The 19,528-nt window shown below is 59.2% G+C and overlaps 1 protein-coding gene across 1 annotated transcript; it reads left to right on the top strand.

The window, feature by feature from the left end:
* Positions 1 to 348: 348 nt before the first annotated feature.
* Positions 349 to 14,835, top strand: PPP1R13L (protein phosphatase 1 regulatory subunit 13 like). The gene is given in 15 exon segments (XM_054697246.1): positions 349 to 377; positions 5,442 to 5,518; positions 5,624 to 5,766; positions 6,010 to 6,355; positions 6,358 to 6,459; positions 6,462 to 6,512; positions 6,596 to 6,694; positions 6,770 to 6,861; positions 7,133 to 7,631; positions 8,804 to 9,258; positions 11,386 to 11,517; positions 11,613 to 11,746; positions 11,835 to 12,001; positions 13,273 to 13,472; positions 14,269 to 14,835. Coding segments are annotated over 14 exon segments (2,514 nt in total). The 5' UTR covers positions 349 to 377; positions 5,442 to 5,463; the 3' UTR covers positions 14,308 to 14,835.
* Positions 14,836 to 19,528: the final 4,693 nt, after the last annotated feature.

Here is a 19,528-nt window from a genome sequence, read left to right as displayed (position 1 = left end):
AGGGGCCCGAAGTTCTTAAAGAGACAGGTAAGTGTCTTGCCGGCAGCCCTGTACTGTCGGGGTTAGAATTCTACCTAGGGAGGCCCAGATACCTCGGAAAATCAGAATTTGAGTGGGCAAAGTGGTTAAAAGGAGGACTGGGGTAATTCTCCCCGAGGGCGTGACGAGCCAGCCAGAGGAGGCGCCTCCGGACACCGCGGGAAACGCGGGGGGAGGAGCCTAGAGATCAGGGGCGGGGCATCCAGAGGGCGACGCGGGGCGTGGCGGGCAGGGGGCGGGGCGTGGCGGGCAGGGGGCGGGGCTGCGCATCCATTCAGGCGTGTTGACGTCCCCGAGGCTTCAGTCTTCGGCGTCGGGGACCTCCCTGATGGCTTTGAGTAAGACCGAGGACGTGACCGGCGCCCCTCACCTGCCGCGGGGAGCGCGTAAACAGCGGCACGTGGCCGCAGTTTTGGGGGACGCGCCCAGGCGGCTCCCCACAAGGACCGCACCGAGTGGGGCGGCGGGCGGAGCCGCGGGACCGCGGCTAGACAGGGTGACCCGACTGCATTCCTAGTCGGTGTGTCAGCGTCCCTTCCCTCCCCCTCTCTGGAGACTTCGGATCCCGCTCCAGATTTGGGGCGCCCCCCCATCCCAGAGCGGGGAGAGGGTCGGGGAAGGGGGCGAACGTTCTCTCCGCCGGGGATCTCCAGACAGTTCCGCGCGGGGGCGAGACAGCCGGGCGCAGCCCCTGTGGGCGCTCGGACTACAATTCCCAGAAGACCCGAGGCGGGGAGGTGCCTGGTGTCTGTCGCGGAAGCTGCTGGGGGTTGTAGTTCCAGCCTCCGATGTTGCGCGCTGTTGCTGGGGAAGTCCTGTAAAGAGCCAAACCGCCCTTTTCCCAGACGGCGTGGTTGGGGCTTGGAGACCCGCCAGACTCTGGATGTAGCAAAGCCCTCTGTGGGGGAACACGAGCGTCTCCCCCCCAGACTCCGATCTTCTACTCCAAAACATCCTTCCATGGGGACTGTTGACCTGGAGGCGTGGGTCAGGGCGGCGGGCGCCCGGACTCTGGTCTCTGTGACTGTGTCGCGGTCAGTTTCCGGACTCGGCCCTTCTCCCTGGGACGCAGGCTGAGGGAATCCGGATGGGAAGGGCTCAGCCTGCGCCCTGCTCCTCCCGGACTACAAGTCCCAATGTGCTCGAGGCGACCCCAGCTCCCCCTCCCGCGCGGGACCCGCCTCCCTCCAGCCCGAGTCACGTCGTCTAACCTGTTCTCGGCGCCTGCCCCGCCCCGTCCTCGGCTCCCCGAAGCCGGAGCCGGAGCCGGAGTAAGCCCCCCGGTGCCAGGATCTGCCCCGGATCCGTGAGTTCCACCCCCCTCGGGGCCAGCGGCTTTGGAGGAACCCGACACCCGCGTCCCTGGGAGGGCTGGGAGGGGACCCGGACATCGGGTCCCAAGGCGGAGATGGGGGTGCGCAGAAGCCAGGGTTCTTGGAAGGAGAGGACTTGGGTACTTGGCTTATGGGCAGAAGGAAAGGGGCTCTTGAGTTCGTGGAATGGAGGCTTCGGACGCCTTGGTCCCGGGGAGGATTTGGAGCTGGGACTCCTGAATCTCTGGATTTGGGAGCTCCCAGAAGCCCGAGTCCTTGAGAATTAAGGTGTTGGATCCCTGGGTCAGGCAGGGGCTCTGAACTTCTGAGGCTCTGGAGTGGGAGGCCATCCTGCTGCCGCCTGCTGCCTTCTCCACCAGCCTAGGTCAGAGTTAGGGGTGGCGAGGCGGGTAGGGGAACCTGGGTTCCTGAAATGGAGTGGGACAAGCACCCGGGGTCCTTCCAGAGGCTGAGACCCAGCCTTTCCCCCACTTTTCGCCTTTGGGGTGGGGGCGAAGGAGGGGGAACCCGGGCAATTCTCCAACCTTCTCTGTGCCGCTGTGCGATGCCCAACATGTCATTAACCCGGGCGTCAGACCTGCCTAACCAGGAGAGGGAACTCTGTCCCAGGGCGCCCCCTGGCGGGGGCGGGGCACCCCTATTGCCCCATTGGAGGTGGGAAATACCCGGGGTTTGTAGGAGTTCTAGAACCCAGGGCCGAATTTCGGGAGACAGGGCTGGATTCTAGGAGGTTTGTGTGGCGTGGCTACTACACAGTCCTTACACAGAGAGGAGAGGGGTAAACTGAGGCTTAGAGGTCACACAGACAGCAGAGCTAGGGATCGGGACTTGGCCTCCCCCTTCCTCTGCAGTATTCTGGGGGACCAGATTCCGTCCGCTGCTGCCAGATTTTCTGACTAACCTCCTTCCTAGGGCTCCTCGCCCTGACCCTGAGGTGAGAAATGTCACCTCCACCCCCATCTGTCTGACCTGAGGTAGTGTGGGAGATAAGGCAGGAATAGAGGCTAATTCTGGAGGTGTGTGTCTGTCCTTGAAGCTGGGGGAGGGCAGGGTCTGGCCCCTCCCTCTGTCTCCCCCTGCTCTCCGCCCCCCTGCATCGCGAGAGGGGATTAAAGGAGGGGGTGGGGAAGACAGGGGGTTCTGACAAGAGAGAAGAATTTCCTAATGTTTGTGCTTGAAGGGCATTTGGTGATAGCCTGAGACGAAAGTCAAAATAGTAACTGTCTGCCAAGAGCTCAGAGCATGCCAGGCTCAGGGCTGGCAGGTAGACGGGAGGGTTCGCCTTGGCCACACAAGTCTCAGGCAACTACCCAAAGGTCTCCTCCCATGAAGTTTGCTGACCCCAGGGAATGACGTCTCCTTCCTCCAGTGGGGAAACTGAGGCTGGTGAGCAGGCACAGCACACACCCTGGACTTTTTGCCACCTCCTGTGAAATCCAGGGTTCCCATGCCCCTGTCCCCGAGTTACTGGGGCTCAGCAGAACTCAGGATCGCTGGGGGACAAAACGAAGGGCTTTTACCTGCTCGGAGTTGAAAGGGCCCTTAGGGGGGAATTACTTTGGGTTTTGAGCCCTCAGCTCTTGTGCTATCTTAATGAACAACCGAGGGAGACTGGTAATTAGGGATCCCGGACGTGTGAGCTTTATTTCGTGCCCGTACTATTCTCTGGCACTGTGTATGAATTGTCATTCAAACCTCACGCCGCTTCCCGGTGAAGGTAGTCATTCTTCCCTTGCACAGGAAGAAACGGAGGCACAGAGAAGGGGAATAAGTAGCCCAAGGTTGAGGCTCAGAGGATGGGGTTCTCCCGCGGTCAGTGGGAGGGGGTTTGCGGGGCTGGAGGACTCTAAACTGGGTCTCACAGCCCCTTCTGGCCCTCTGACCTGGTTTCTATTGAGGACCGATCCCTCCAGGGAGCCCTGTGGGATCCTCTCGGCAGAAGAACTGGCTAGGGCGCAGGGGAGGGCCGGCAAGGAGAGCTAGGGCTGGAGGGAAAAGGGGGAGCAGGGGTTGGAGGGCAGCCTGGGGGTGGGAGAGACACCGCGGGAGTGGAAGGGAGACCGTGGGGGCGGGAGCTGGGGTTGGAAGGGAGAGGACCTGGGGGCGGAGGGCCAGAGTCTGGGAGCAGAGGCGCGGTCCGCGCCGCCCTCGCGCCCCGCCCGGCCTCCTCGCGCCCCGCCCGGCCCCCACTCCCCTGCCGCGAGGTTCAGCACCTGTCCGGGCCCGCCGCGCATTCCCCGGGCCTGAGCTCAGGCGCTGTCCGCCCGCCGGGCCGGGGTCGGACCCTGACCCGCAGCGCCCCCTGGCGGCCCCGAGACCCCCCTCAGCCCGCACCAGCCCCGGGATGGCCCCACGCCCAGGCTTGGCATTTCCTGAGAGTCAGAGGATGTCAGAGTCTCAGAATATTGGGAATCGTGAAATCCCCCAAAGAAGCGATCGCTGCTAGGATGCTGGCCCTGGAGGCTGTAGAGTATTGTTCATTTTTATATTTTAACAGGCGGAATGTTTCCGGTGTATCTCTGAGCTTCCAAAAGTCTCAAGTTTGGGTCCCTAGCTCCTTCCTTTCTGAGACCTCAATTCTCAGAGTGTTCATTTCTTCATTCCTCTTGCACTTCTGGCCCGTTGCATCTTTACAACAGTCCTCTGAGAGAGGCTGTTCTTTACCCTTATTTTACAGATTGGGACACTGAGGCTCTCTTGTGAAGGTCAGACGGTGGTGCCTGAATCTGTGGCTCAAACCCTGAAGTCTGGCCTTTTGCTCGTGTTCTTTCCTGCCCTCTACTACACATTCACCTAGACTTTCAGGACAGTGGACTCCTGGGACAAATAGAACAACATCTGTGTTCCGTTCCAGGATGACTGGGAAATCTAGACTGGCCAGATTGGAGGATTCTAGAATGTTCCAAGGGTGAAATCTTGAGCGTCGACTCCCCAGCTGAGGACTTTAGACTTTCTAGAACCTCAACTCCAATCTTAAGGTTCTTACTCTTTCAGAGAGAGATTGAAGCGACCTCTCGAAGGGCTGATTTGCCTCCTCCTTTCACTGTTGGGGAAACTGCAGGCCAAGGAGTGGCGGGTACTCGTTGCCCAAGGTCACACACTCCCAACACACCCAAAGGAGCCACCAGCTCCAACAGGTTCTGTTCTGAGTCTTTCCAGACAGAGGTCGGGATCAGCATGTCCCAGCCCGCCCTGCTGCCCACGCCTGTACCACCAAGTCAAAGCTAAGCAGTCGAGGCAAAACTGAACTGCTGGGCGTGGCGGCTGCCATGGGGATGGGGATGGTGCTGGCCTGACCGGTTCCCGGTGGCCTGGCTCCCTCCCACTGGGCCAGTGACCACAGCCTCCCAGCTACAACTGGCCACCTCCCTGTTCTTCCTCTTAATACTGGGGCCTTGTGAGCCACATCTCCTCTGGTGGGGACTCTGGGAAGAGGAAACTGAGTTGCCCTGCCCTCTGGGAACACTCCAGTCCCAGAGACAGCCTAGCATGCCAGCTTCTTGCAGGGTGTGTTGAACATGTGTTTCTGAGCCCCACTTTCTTGCCTGGAATGGGGGTTTTGACCCCGGAATGAGGTACTGGGTGCAAAGCTCTTGGTACAAGTCTAGGGGCCAGTGGCCCCTCAATAAATGCTGGTTGTTTTATTTCATGATGCCCTCAAGCAACTGGCGATTGCCCAGGTCCTGCAACACAATTGTTATTTTAAAAAATATCCGAAGCATCTAGCAGTGTCCCTAGCTAGCCACGCAGGAACTGATCATTCTCACTAATGCATGTTGTAGTCACACCCAGGCCTGGCTCACAGTAGGTGATCAGTGGGTAATTTTGGAAGGAAAGATTCAAATCTTACTAGGGCTGAGATAGACCTAGACAAAACGTCCCACGAAGGGTTTGAGCTTTCAGGAGGGCTTTGAAGGAGCAGGCATTAGAGTAAGTGGAAAGGCTTGTTGGGGGGGGGGCGTCTTCCAGTGGAGGGAACGAGAAGAGGAGAGTCTCCATCCTGCTGCCCCTTACCGGGCTGGGGATGGGGTCCCAGAACGCCCTCTCACCTCTCCAACCCCCCAACAGGCACCCCGCTCCGGCCGGCACCATGGACAGCGAGGCTTTCCAGAGTGCACGTGACCTGCTGGACCTGAACTTCCAGTGTGAGCTGGGGTAGGGGGCGGGCCTTGCCGGGGTGGGGCGTCGGGGGCTGAAGCGGGGCCTGCTAGCCGGCCCCCCAGTCCTTACTGCCGTTCCCGCACGCCCAGCTCTGGCCATGAAGCACATGGACCTCAAGCAGATGGAGCTGGACACGGCGGCGGCCAAGGTGGACGAACTGACCAAGCAGCTGGAGTCGCTGTGGTCAGACTCGCCGGCGCCTCCGGGGTCGCAGCACACGGTCACCACTCGGGTGAGCCAGGGCCCTCAGAAGGACAGTGGCCTTTCTCTAAGGGGCGCCGGGCCGAGTGGGCTAGCCTCAGCACTGTCTGCTGCCGCTCTCCCTGCACCCCCTCGTCTGGGCTCCCCGTATCCGAACCTCCAGCCCCGACCCAGCGCCCCTGGCTTCATTTTCCATGACCCCATTTAACCCCTTCACCGACCCTCTACTAATGTCTCCTTTGACCCCTTCACGTCCCGTCCCGGCTCCCCACAGTTCACCCGCTACAGCTCCAGCCCGGTCCCCGAACTCTTCCCAAGCCGCGGGTCCCCCAGGAAAGCGGCCGCCGACGGCGCAGACGCTACATTTGGCCGCTCCGAGAGCGCCCCGGCTCTGCACCCCTACAGCCCGCTGTCTCCCAAGGGCCGGCCGTCCTCACCGCGCACCCCGCTCTACCTGCAGCCGGACGCCTACGGCAGCCTGGACCGCGCGCCCTCGCCCCGGCCCCGCGCCTACGACGGCGCGGGCAGCGCCCTGGGCCGCGCGCCCTCCCCGCGGCCCGGAGCCGGCCCGCTCCGCCAGCAGGGCCCCCCCACGCCCTTCGACTTCCTGGCGCGCGCGGGCTCCCCCGCGGCAGCCCCCTGGCCGAGGGCCCCCAGGCCTTCTTCCCCGAGCGCGGGCCCTCCCCGCGCCCGCCCGCGGCCTACGACGCGCCCGCGGCCTTCGGGGGCCCCTGATGGGCGCGGGCGGCAGCGCCTTCGCGCCGCTGCGCGCTCAAGGTGAGGCTCCCCGCAGGGCCGGCGGAGGGAGGGGGGCTCGGCCGCGCCCAGCCTCCTCGCGCTCACCGGCCGCCTCCCTCCAGACGACCTCACGCTGCGCCGGCGGCCCCCCAAAGCCTGGAACGAGTCTGATCTGGACGTGGCTTACGAGAAGAAGTCGTCGCAGGCGGCGAGCTATGAACGTGAGCCGTGGGGTCCAGGGCTGTGGGGGAGCGGGAAGAAAGGCACCCTCAGACCCTAATGGTTCCGCCTCTCAGGCCTGGATACCTTCACGCGGCCCGTCTCCCCGGGCTTGCAGCTGTTACCCTGGAGAGAGAGCAGCCTGGACGCGATGGGGGCCAGCGGCAAGGTGAGGGGCAGGTGCGGGGGAGAAGCTGGATGAGACTGCTGGGGAGAGGCTGGAGGGTGAGGGCGTGGAGCCGCGAGGACCGGTCTCCCTCTCCTGGCTGTACCCCCAGTTCCCTCACCCTCCCCAAGTTCTTCACCGGGGATTCCCGCCCCCGCCCCACTTGTTCTGGCTCCTCTCACCTCCCTCTCGCTTCTCACCTTTCCTTCCCTGACGCCCTCTTCCTCCCACCTGAGCCCCTTCTTCCTCCCCCTGCCCCTCTTTTTCTCCCCAGGACAACCTCACCAGCGCCACTCTGCCCCGAAATTACAAGGTCTCCCCTCTGGCCAATGACAGGCGTTCAGATGTGGGCAGCTACCGCCGATCTCTGGGCGCTCCGGGGCCATCAGGCACTTTGCCCCGCAGCTGGCAGCCTGTCAGCCGCATCCCCATGCCTCCTTCCAGCCCCCAGCCCCGAGGTGCCCCCCGCCAGCGCCCCATCCCCCTCAGCATGATTTTCAAGCTACAGAATGCCTTCTGGGAGCATGGCGGCAGCAGGGCTATGTTCCCTGGAGCCCCTGGCTTCCCCCGAGCTCCCCCGCCCAAGCTGCCACCCCAGCCCCAAGCAACTCCCCAGCCCCAGTTGCCCCCCCAGCCCCAGCTACAGCCCCAGCCCCAGCCACCCCCACAGCCCCAGCCCCAGCAGCAACCACAACCCCAGCCTCCAGCCCAGCCTCCACCCCCGGCCCTAATCCCCCAGACCCCCCAAATGACATGGCCCGCTGTGAGCGAAGGTGAGTCCACAATGGGGGTTCTGAGGTGGGTGGAGGGAGGACACGTGGTTGGGGACCTGCTGGGGAGGTTCTTGTTTCCAGACACTGCCACCTCAGGGAGCCAGGCCACAGGAGCTTGGGAGTTTGCTCAGGCACCAGGGGGAGCTTGTGGGGTGGGGGTGGTGGTGGCCTGGAGTCGGACTGGCCAACTCCACGCTGCTGGTCCCAGGCTCGTCGCTTCCTCTCCCTAGAACACACCTTCCTGTCTTGTGTGAGGTAAATAATGATGAAACCTCTCGATGGGGTATGGTTTGCATTATTTCAGCCACACGAAGTCCTTAAATTAGGGTTTGAATCAGAGTAAGCCCTCAAGAGCTAGGCTTCCCCTCTCACCTTTGTTTTTTGTTAATTTTCTTAAAGATTATTTATTATGCACACAAGAGTTGGGGTACAGGCTAGAGGTGGGGGGTGAGAGGATTCACCAAAGACAGAGTGGGGAGCAGAACAGGCGGACAGACCGAAGGCACTGCTGAGGGCAGCAGCAGACGAGGTAGGAGAGATCTGCCATGTCATGTGGGAATCTCCCTGGCCGTCTGGGAATCGAACCTGCGCTGCAGGGGCTGCGGACAGCTTCACAGCGCGGCGCTCAACCTGCTGTGCCACTGGGGAGGCCCAATCATTACTGATTCTACCTGTGTTAATGGCCCTCTGCTAGGACTAAAGAGAGAGAGGGCTGCTTGAGCATCAGGATTCTAGTTCCAGAAGGAGCTGGAAGAAATCTTTAGAATCTCAGATGTCAAGTCTAACCTGATGGCAGGAGCACAGATTTTGGTGTTAGAGCTGAGTTCAAATACCAACTTGGTGGCCTTGGGCAACTGACTCGCCCCCTCCGAGACTCAGTTTCCCTTTCTGTAATAAGGAGACGATAGCCATGTCTACTTCACAAGGTAGTGATGAGAGCTCTATAAGACGGGCAGATAACGTGCCAGGTACATGCTATGTGTTTGATAAATGGAAGATGGCATAAGTGTATATTATTCATGGGCCAGAGACTGTAGCTCAGAGAGGGCAAAGAACTACCTTGAGATCACACAGCAAATCAGGTGCTGGTTGCAGGTCCTAGAAGTGATAGGGAGGGAATTTGGGGGAGCTCCCAAGGTACCCTCAACTGACGAGGCTCTTGTTCTTTCTAGGCGCCCCCAAGCCCATCACTGAACTAGAGCCAGAGCCAGAGCTGGAGAGTCTGCTGACGCCGGTGCTGGAGGCTGGGGATGCCGATGAAGGTGCTGTGACTCGGCCTCTCAGCCCCACCCGGCTGCAGCCAGCGCTGCCTCCCGAGGCCCAGTCGGTGCCCGAGCTGGAGGAAGTGGCACGGGTGCTGGCAGAGATCCCACGGCCCCTCAAACGCAGGGGCTCCATGGAGCAGAGCCCGGCCGTAGCCCTGCCCCCCACCCACAAGAAGCAGTACCAGCAGATCATCAGCCGCCTCTTCCATCGTCATGGAGGGCCCGGGGGGCCTGAGCCTGAGCTGTCCGCCATCACTGAGGGGTCCGAGGCCAGGGCAGGGCCCCCTGCTCCTGCCCCGCCAGCTCCCATACCACCCCCGGCCCCACCCCAGAGCAGCCCGCCAGAGCAGCCACAGAGCATGGTGAGTAGCACAGGAGGAACCTGGGGTGAATGCGTTAGGATATGGATGTGTCCTTTCCTTTTGAGGTCACAGCCTGGAAATTATACCTGTCTCTTCTGCTGCTTCTGGCTCACCTGGAACCCAGCTGCAAAGCAGGCTGGGAAGTGGAGTCTTTAGTGTAGGTGTGCCTGCTTCCAGAGACAGGGGTGACGAGTCGAGAGGAACCTTGGCCACGCAGAGCCTTTCTCTGCACTTCTACATCCTGCTCCTGGGCAGCCCTTCAGGAACTCGTCTCAACCTGGAAATGACTGGGTCTCCACCCCACAGCGTATCTATTCGGGCACCTGAAAAGCCTGAATCAAGGCAGTCACCATTTCTGTCCCCGGAGCCGCACCATTGCTGCTCACGGGAGCGCCTCTCTGGGGGTCTGCTCGCTCCTCTTCCACCTCAGCGAGCCTCTGACTCTGCCATGGCTTCAGGTGACCCAGTCAAATGTCCTCCCAGTGTAAGCCCAGGGTGTCCTCAGACGCTACTCAGAGCTTCTTTCCTTCCCACTTTGAGGAGCAAATCCCTGGTTTCTGAGGCTGGGGTGTTACTGTGGGGTGCATCAGCTATAGAGCAAGGCTGCTGGGTTCGAATCCCGACTCCACCACTCTTAGCTGTGTAACCTAGGGCTCTTAGCCTGTCTGGGCCTCAGTTTTCTCACCTGTGAGACGGGGGTGAGAATAATAGTATGCACATATAGGTTACTGTGAGGGTTAACATCTTAGTAATGAGGAACGTGCCTGGTGCTCAGCTCTTAGCCACTGCTGTTATCATTTGACCAGGAGTGGCGTCCTGCTGTTCTTGGTTCAATCCCTGCGTCTTGGTAGACGCTGTGTGTGTTTACATGGAACAGTCCTGATCATTCCATGAGAGTAGGCAGAAAAAGTGGGAGCCAGGAGGGCGCCCCAAAATGCCCACTCCCAGGCCCTCCTGAAGATGGAGCCAAGAAATGTTGAGGCTCAAGATCTTGAAATCAGGAGCGGAAGAATGACTGTGTTTGAGGTGGTAGTTGCCTCGATGTGGAACCTCAGAGTCCTGGCTGTGGAGGAACTTGCGGAAGGACTCCCCAGACTCCCGGAGCATGGAGGGTCTGAAGAACAGGATCGTGAGTTAAAAGGCTCGTCTCACAGACCCCAGCTACTCCTGAATCTTGAAGTCACCCCCACTGAAAATGAAACCAGTAAATCACAGCTTAGGGCACTCAGGTTGTAATACTGAATTATGTTTTAAATTGTAATTTATCATGATAATACATTTAGGTTAAATTATATTAAATATTAATATTTTCAGTTAGAAAGGAATACAGAACCCCACAGGCAGCTCGGAGGAAATGGAGATGAGTAGAATAAAGTAGAATAAAACCACAGCCCCCAGAGAGAACCCCAGTGAACACCCGGGGCCATCCCTTCCAACCGCATGGAATGAAGCCCTACCTGTAAAATAGCAAAGTCCAAAATCATAGAATCTTGGGACTGCCCCATCCTGGGTCCTCAGCAATTTGAAATGGCACAACTTAGCATTTCTGGACTCACTCTGTATTGGAACCTTGAAATAACCGAGTATCAGAGAGTTTGGGAAATCAGTGGCTCCTGGGACCTCAGAATTCCAGAATCTTGAAATCACTGACAGCAAAGCCCAGCATCACCAACGCGCCATGCTCAAAATAAAATGAATCTTGGAGGAAAACAAAATCAAAAATAAGAAAGGCCAGGGAAGAATATGATCAATATTTTGCTTTCAAACATCTGGAACTAACATTTGATGACGTTTGGGGGGGTGGGGGCATGGCTTTTTTTTTTTTTTTTTCCCCTAAAGAAACATGATGAATTGACCATCTGGCTTCCACAATCATCAGCTCCGCGGTCTCCCAGCTTCCTGTCAGGTGTCAGGGCCCAAGATCGCAGCATCCCCAGATGCTCTGCCCGTTAGAGGAGCAAGGACTGTGGAACTGAACCGCTGCCCGCCAGGGCGCCGGGGTTCCAGTCCCGGGGGACGCCCTAGGTGGCCACCGCCTGTCCCCTGGACCTCCGCTTCCCCCTCTAAGTAGTGGGTAGATGAGCAGTCCCCCAAACCACTGACGCCCCCACCCGTCCTGCCCCCCAGGAGATGCGCTCGGTGCTGCGGAAGGCGGGCTCCCCGCGCAAAGCCCGCCGCGCGCGCCTCAACCCGCTGGTGCTGCTGCTGGACGCGGCGCTGACCGGGGAGCTGGACGTGGTGCAGCAGGCGGTGAAGGAGGTGAGGGCGCCCCAGCCGGCCGGCCGGGACGGGGGGGGGGGGGGGGGGGGGGCCGAGGATCGGGTCTGACCCCGTCCCTCCCCCCCGCCCCCCAGATGAACGACCCGAGCCAGCCCAACGAGGAGGGCATCACCGCCCTGCACAACGCCATCTGCGGCGCCAACTACCCCATCGTGGACTTCCTCATCGCGGCCGGCGCCAACGTCAACTCCCCCGACAGCCACGGCTGGTGAGCCACGGCGCGGCCGGGCGGGCGGGCATCGCGCTGCGGGCCGGGCGCCCCGGGGGGCGGCCGCTCACCTCGCCCCCGCCCGCAGGACCCCTCTGCACTGCGCGGCGTCGTGCAACGACACGGCCATCTGCACCGCCCTGGTGCAGCACGGCGCGGCCATCTTCGCCACCACCATCAGCGACGGCGCCACCGCCATCGAGAAGTGCGACCCCTACCGCGAGGGGTACAACGACTGCGCCACCTACCTGGCAGGTGCGGGCGGGGCTGGGGCGCCCCGGGGGTCGCGGGGACTGGAGGCCCCAGTTGGGAGCGGGGCGGCCGCAGGCTGCCACCCTCCGCGGGCAGGAGGCGAGGGCTGTAGCAGCCGCGGGGCAGGATCGCAGAGAAGGGGTGCGGGGCGGATGCACCGCCAGCGCGCCAGCACCTGGGTCTCCCACCTGGCAGGTGCCAGCAGGGTGCGGGGGAGCATCCCGCGCCCCCGTCTGGGCACTGTGCCTGCCAGCTGGACACCGTGGGGGGAAGAGTGGCCTCAGCTGCGTGGCTCAGGTGCTTTCTCACCTGCGGGTGTGGGGAGTGGGACGTCCCAACCGGCCCATCTACCTGGCGTGGGGCCGGGCAGGTGGCCAGGTGGGCAGAAGGGGCTGCTGGGGTGGGGGGGGGCAGGCCTGCTCCTGGAGGGAGAGGAGCTGGTGCTGGCCCGGGGGCGGCGCTGTGCAGAGTCCACGCCGCTGAGGAGCTAAGTGCGCAGAGCAGGAGCGAGGCGGGCCTTGGGGCCTGGGAGGTCGGGAGATGGGGGGGGGCAGTGTGCTTGGGAGGGGCGCTAGGGGGGCGAGCCAGCCCGCGGTGCCACCCAGGTGCTAGGCGAGCGCTCCCGGACCTGCCCCCCAGGTGAGCGGGACTCGGGTGCCCTGGGGGAGGCCGTCAGCCTCGGGGCGGGGGCAGAGCCGGGTCGCCTCCTCGCTGGAGCTGCGTCTGCGGCCTCCGCGCGCGCGCGTGTGTGAGGGTGAGTTCAGAGGGGACAGCGCAGCTCGCGGGCAGAGAAGCGTCTAGAACACGGTGGACGGAGCCGAGAAAGAGGGTGGGGGGAGCCGGGTGTGCTATACCCTTTGGACAAGGGGCTAAATCCTCGACGGAAACGGTAGCGTGGCGGCGGGGAGGCTGGGGAGCCCCGCGCTCTGGAGACGCCGCCCCCCTCTGCGGAAACAGCCTCTCCTGGGGACGGGATGCGCCCTGGGGCGCGGGGGCGCGGGGCGCCGGCTGTGCCGTCGAGAAGAGGGGCTGAGTCCTCCGGAAACGGCCCTCTCAGCCGCGGGGGCAGCCGGAAGCACGTCTGGGGTGACGCTGAGCTGTCACCGTGTGAACGGGGCGGTGACGGACTCGCGTCAGCTCCACGGGCCCCCGGGGGCTCCAGTGTTGGAGACGCCCCTCCCCGGCCACGGCCCCCCGGGGCGCTCCAGGCGGGGTCGCGCCAAATCCCGGGCTCCCTGCCCCGGGCCCGGGGTCACGGCGCGCGGTCCTTGCAGACGTGGAGCAGAGCATGGGGCTGATGCACGGCGGCGCGGTGTACGCGCTGTGGGACTACAGCGCCGAGTTCGGGGACGAGCTGTCCTTCCGCGAGGGCGAGTCGGTGACCGTGCTGCGGCGGGACGGGCCGGAGGAGACCGACTGGTGGTGGGCCGCGCTGCACGGCCAGGAGGGCTACGTGCCCCGCAACTACTTCGGGGTGAGCCACAGGGTGCACGCGGCCTCCTGAGCCCCGGGGGGGGGGGGGGGGGGGAAGGAACCAACGAACCAACTGAGGCGGGAGGGAGGAAGAGGCCGTTGTATTGGGGGAGGGGAGTTGGAAGGAAGGAGCCCCGCGTTGATGGCGGGAAGGTGAGGAAACACCCGCTGTGGTAAGAGGGGGAGCAGGGAAGGGAGAGTCCCTTGCTGGTGGTGCTTTGTGGGGTGCTCACCACTGCTGCATAACTGGCCATGTGATTGGCTCATGCCCCCAGGTTACGTTGGTGGCAGGCAGTAGGGAGGGGCGGGTTCAGGCTAGAGGGGCCAGGAAGGATCCCATTTCAGTGATGGGGGGTTTCGGAATCAGGGAGCAGGCCCGATGCCCAGCCAGCTGTACCGGTGGGCAGCGGGAGGACGGATTCTTTAATAAAATGATGGTAGAATTGAGGGAGGTTCCCCTGGGGTTAGTGGAGGAGACCAGGAGGACTCACCGCTATTCCCAGGAGAGGATTCTTTTAGTTTGGGGACAGTCGAGGTGGTAGGGAGGGGAGGCGTGGCCTTTATGATGGCCCCGGAATATTCCATTTCATCCACCCAGTCCCGTCTGGTGCTCGGAGGCGATGAGGATTTGGGGGGGTTCCGGTTTTTTGGGGAGAGGCTGAGAGAGTCCATTAGGCAGGGATGGGAGAGCGGACACAGTCCATGTGTCTGGGGAGGGATTATGTGGCCCCATGAGATTGGGGGGTGGAATGAAAGGATGCGAGCCCCCAGTATCTGAAGCTCCTGCCTTCCCTCAGCTCTTCCCCAGGGTGAAGCCTCAGAGGAATAAGGTGTAGCTGGAGAGAGGCCCGTCTCCAAGGGAGACAGGAGGAAGCAGCCCTGCCTTTGCTCCAGATGTTCCAGCTACAGCTGCATCCCCTGCACCCCAAGCCCTGCAGGGGCGCGGTCCTAGCCACCAGTTCTCTGGTCCCCTGGAAGCCAGGGTAGAAAGAGGACCCCAGCCTTAAGTTTAGAAATCTGCCTTAGCTGTGGGGAGGTGTTAGTGGGGCTCGGTGTCAGGAGACACCCCCATTTGCCAAATCAGATCCTGTCCAAAGTGCCTCGCACCTACTGGGAACCCTCTCCGGACCCCACCCCCACAAAGCAAGTCACCAGCAGCATCCCAGCTGGGCCTCAGATGGGTCACCTCCCCTGGATTTCCCTGGAAGTCCCCTCTGCCCCCATCTCTCCAGCAGCCTGGGGGCCAGGGGAGAGCCTTGGTCTCTCTAGGGTCCCTGACCCCCTCTCCAATCAAGTGCCTTCACACGGGGCTGGTTTTATAACGAAGTGATTTTTCTTTATAAATAAAGGTAGTTTGCACAGGATTTGACGTCCTTCTGCTTGGATTGCGTTCCTGCTTAGTAAGGCGTCGCGTGGTTACTCTTTGGCAAAGCACTCATCAGGGCACCTCCCTGTGCACGTCCCAATGTCCTCTTTCAAAGAGGCCTCCTTGATGGTGGGGGTGGTGGTTTTTAAGCATCCTGATCTTTTTGGTCATGATTTGGAGTCTTCATTTATGTCTTTAAGCATCTTAAAATGTACGTCCGATAATCCTGTCATCTGAGGTGGGGGCGCAGGGCTTGCTGGTTGTCTCGAGTGTGGCTCCCACAGGTGGGTGGCAGGGAGGGCCCCCGGCCTCACATGACCCTGAAGCGTGATTTCCCTTTGCTTCTGCCCACTTCTTTGTCGTAAACTGCTCCTGGAAGATTTTGGACAAAGTACAGTTGTGCCTCTCTTTCTGGTATCGTTTGACACATCATCAGGCAGCAGCGTCCTCTCGACTGGGGTGTCGGATACAGTAGCCGCCAACATCTCACATCTCGTGACTATTGACTTTTACATTTTAATTCAATAAAAATCAAGAATTAGTTCCTCGGTCGCACTAGCTCCTTCTCAAGGACTCAGTAGCGACAAGTGGCTATCATATTGGATGGTGCAAATAGAGACCATGTCCGTCATTCCAGAAAGTTCTATGGGATGGACTGATACCCATTTCCATCTTCCAGGAGCTCCACTGTGCCTCTTCCCATCCACACACAAGTGCCCTCCTGCCCCAATAAAGGGTAACTACAGCTCTGACCTCTACCACTTTTGATCACTTTTCATGAATATACTTGATTATATTTTGTCTGTAATTTTTTATTTTTGTGTGATTTCACGAATATACTTTAAAAACCATAACGGTACTAACATCTTTATCACAGGAAAAAATAAAGCCATCTTTGTGCCTTCTCTCCCCACTGCCCTTTGCTTTCAGAGATCACCTCTTCTGGTATTTTCTTCCGTGTTTTCTTTGTAAATTGATTTTTAGCTGAGGGAATACCATGTTTCTAAATAACATGTTGATGTTGCTACTCCTCGACCAGTCCGGTGTAGGCACGCTCTATGATTTCCTGGTACGATGGGTGCTGAGCCTAGTCCCCTATCCCCAGTGAAGTCATATCATAGTTTTTGCAGTCAGCAATCATTTTCACAGTGTGATTATGTGAATATTTTTGCAATGTAACGTACCAACATTTTCTCATATACACAGACTAACATTTTTGAGAATGAATAATTACCTTTGTCACTTGACATGCACTTGCATTTTATATTTTTCAAATGTTCCATTGATGTTCCATTCACCTGACATTACGCCCCAGTGTTTTGTGTTTTGTGTGTATGTGGAAGAACTGGGGTGTAGGCCAGAGGTGCAGGGGTGAGGAATCACCAGCGACAGAGTGGGGAGCAGAACGGGTGGACCAACTGAAATACACTGCTGAGGGGAGCAGCGGGGAGACAGGAGAGGTCTGCTGCGCCATGTGGGAAGCTCCCTGGCCGGGGATCGAACTCACACCGTAGAGGTGATAGTTCTGAGATTTAACTCCTAGGCCAACAGGGAGTCCCCTCCACCGCCCCAGTGTTTTTTCTTCTATTTGAATCTGTATTTGCTGCTCTCCAGGCTGATGCTTGGGGCTTCCTCAAGCTGGATATTATTTCCTGCCTCTTATGTCTTTGTTTTCTTTCTTGGATTCTTCATCTTGCAGACTATCCTCTCCTGTTGTCCCCTTTAAAGGGTGAAGAGGAGGTAAATATTTTTGAGTTCTTGCACAACTAAATATCTCCATTCACCTCCCCCACACTTTATTATAATTTGACTGTGCTGAAAATGTAAGTATCATTTGGGATTCAAGCCTCTGCTTCCTGAGTTGGGATGCAAGTTGGCTAAGAAGAGGCCTCCCTGGTGGCACAAGGGGTTAAGACACAATGGGCTTCCCCAGTGCCTCAGCCGGTTGAGCGCAGCGCTGTGAAGCTGTCCGTAGCCTCTACAGCGCTGGTTTGATTCCTGGCTGGCCGGGGAGAAACCCACATGGCTTGGCAGACCTCTCCTGCCTCGCTCGCTGCTCCCCTTAGCAGTGTCTTGGGTCCATCTGGCTGTTCCGTTTCCCGCTCTGTCTCTGGTGAATCCTCTCACCCTCCCACACATCTGGCCTGTACCCCAGTTCTTGTATTAAAAAAAAAAGACACAAGCTATGAAGCTCGCGGCAGCCACTGCAGCACGAGTTCGATCCCTGGCCAGGGAGCTACCCACATGGTACAGCAGACCTCTTCTACCTTACCGCCTCTCCCCTCAGCACCGTATTTCAGTAAATCTGCCTGTTCTGCTCCCCACTCTGTCTCTGGTGAATGTTCTCACCCGCCCCATACGTCTGGCCTGTACCCCAGTCCTTGTGTAAACAAATCTTAAAAAAAAAAAAAAAAAAAGAGGAAAAAATCTGTTCTAGCAGATGGTGACTGCGAAGATGGGGAGAATGAAAGCAGGGGCGTGGATCCTGGGGCCAGGCTGGTAAGTTAATGATTCTCCACGGCTATTGTAACACCTGGCACAGACTCAGTGGCTTAAAAGGACACATTTACAGTCAGTCACACCTGGTTTAATGGCACAGATACCTGCTGAGAAATGCATCGTTCAGCAACTTCACCGTTGTGTGAATTGTGAAGTGTAACGACAAACAGGTGGCCGAGCCACATCTACAGGGCCTGTTGCCACCGCCATCCTATTTGTGTTCTGTCATTGAAACGTCTTTAAACACTGTGTCGCTGTATCTTCTTACAGTTCGGGAGGCCTGAAGGCCAAAGTCAATGTCCCTGGACGAAGTCATTGTGTCAGTCGTAGGCCTGGGCTGTGTTCCCTCTGGAGGCTCTAGGGGAACGTCTGTTTCTTTGCCTCTCCCAGCTCTGCAACCACATTCCTTGTGCTCCTGGCTCAAGCCCCCTCCCTCCATATTTAAGGCCTTCCGCCTGCATGATGCTTCCTGGTCTTATTTGCCTGGGTTTCTGTGCCCCTGTTGGGTTTCCTTCTGCACCTGCCTAGCTCAAGATTTTAACTTCACCACACCTGCCAAATCCCTGTTGCCACAGAAGGGCAGTGGCACAGCTGGCAGTGGCATGGCCTGGAGATCTCTGGGGGTCGCTATTCAGCCTGCCCAGAGAGTGCTGCAATTTAAATAAGGTGGTGAGGGAAGGCCTCACAGAGGAAAGGACCTTGGAGGAGGCGAGGGACGTAAGGGAGGAAGCCACACAGAGATCTGGGAGAAGAACCTTCCAGACAGAGCAGAGACTACAAAGGAGGCTGGGGTTGGTCATGTAGTGACCCCCAATCATTTCTGCCTCCTGGTCTCCACCCTGGCACAACCCCTGGCCTGAGGACAGGCTGGATGAGGGGTGCATTCTCCAACATGGAAGACAGCAAAGAAGGGACTGTCCCTGCTGACGCCAGGTTATACAGGACAGTGGCTGCCATTGTTTGAATCTTTTTCTGGTTCTTCTTGCTTTCTGGCTTTGATGAAGCCAGTTAACCCCCAGAGATGCCCACCTGGCAGGGACTGAGGGTGGCTCCCCTGCCTGCAGTCAGACAGGAAATGAATCCCGCCAGGCACCACCTGGTGAGCTTAGCTGTGGGTCGTTTGCCAGATGAGCTGGCAGATGAAGCCGAAATGACTTCAGCTGCACTGGAGATAATCCGTGTTGTTGTTCTTCGGCTTCCAGCTCATTTGTTATGCAGGTTACCTGACTAGTGCAGGCCAGTACCTGGCAGAAGAACCGGGAGGCCAGATGTGGCTGGGGGACAAGAGTGGGGGGGCTCCAGGCAGTGTGCGGAGCAATGCCTGGCAGAGGTGGGTCAGGTACTCAGTGCCATGATAATGGTTTGAAGGGGTCCTCCCTCCCTCCCCCCTACTTTAATAGAGTAACCAAGACTGGGATGGATGAGCCCAGGGAGGTTATCTGAGGAGTCAGGGAGGGCTTCCTGGAGGAGGAACACGTCTGCCGTTGGCAGGTAAGGAGCAGAAGCGAGGCAGGACAAGGTGGGGAGGTGACGCTGCAGGCAAGTAGAAAGCAGAGTGTAAGCAGCAAGACGGGTTGCAACGTGGCCTGGAGAGCATGAGTGTCTCCAAAACAAGGCATCCTGGGATTGACTCTTGACCATCTGTGTCACGTGTTTGCTCTTCTGGTCGGTTCTCCTACGGGGTGCTGCAGAGAGCAGCTGTGCATGTGGAGCTTTTCCCACCAGGCTTCTTGGTTAAGGCTCAGGGCTGGGGCAGCAAACTTCTTGGCTGGCGCAGCCCCCACCTAGCGGCCATGATCAGTTCGGCTAGTTCCCTGGGACCTGTTTTCAGAAATGTGGGGCCAATTTTCGGGACCTGCTTGCCTAACTCTGAAAGGACATTCTCGTTTGTGTGACGGCAGGAATGGCATTTATTTATTGCTGGAAGGGTGGTGGGGCCCTGGGATGCGCACGAGTGACATGCTGGCTATTTTTTTTAAAGATTTATTTATGCCTACAAGAACTGGGGTGCAGGCCAGAGGTGCGGGGTGAGAGGGTTCCCCAGAGACAGAGTGGGGAGCAGAACAGGTGGGTCTACTGAAACACACTGCTGAGGGGAGCAGGGGGGAGACAGGTGAGGTCTGCTGCGCCATGTGGGTGAGCTCTGGAGTGGCAGGAGGGGACGGAGTAGGATCTCTATGATCCAAGAGGAT

Source organism: Talpa occidentalis, unplaced genomic scaffold (genome assembly GCF_014898055.3).
Source record: "Talpa occidentalis isolate TD23 unplaced genomic scaffold, MPIMG_talOcc4v2.1 talOcc4.17, whole genome shotgun sequence".
In the NCBI taxonomy this organism is placed as follows: domain Eukaryota; kingdom Metazoa; phylum Chordata; class Mammalia; order Eulipotyphla; family Talpidae; genus Talpa; species Talpa occidentalis.
The sequence above is the reverse complement of the archived record's forward strand: the minus strand, read 5'-3'. Positions and strand labels throughout refer to the sequence as shown.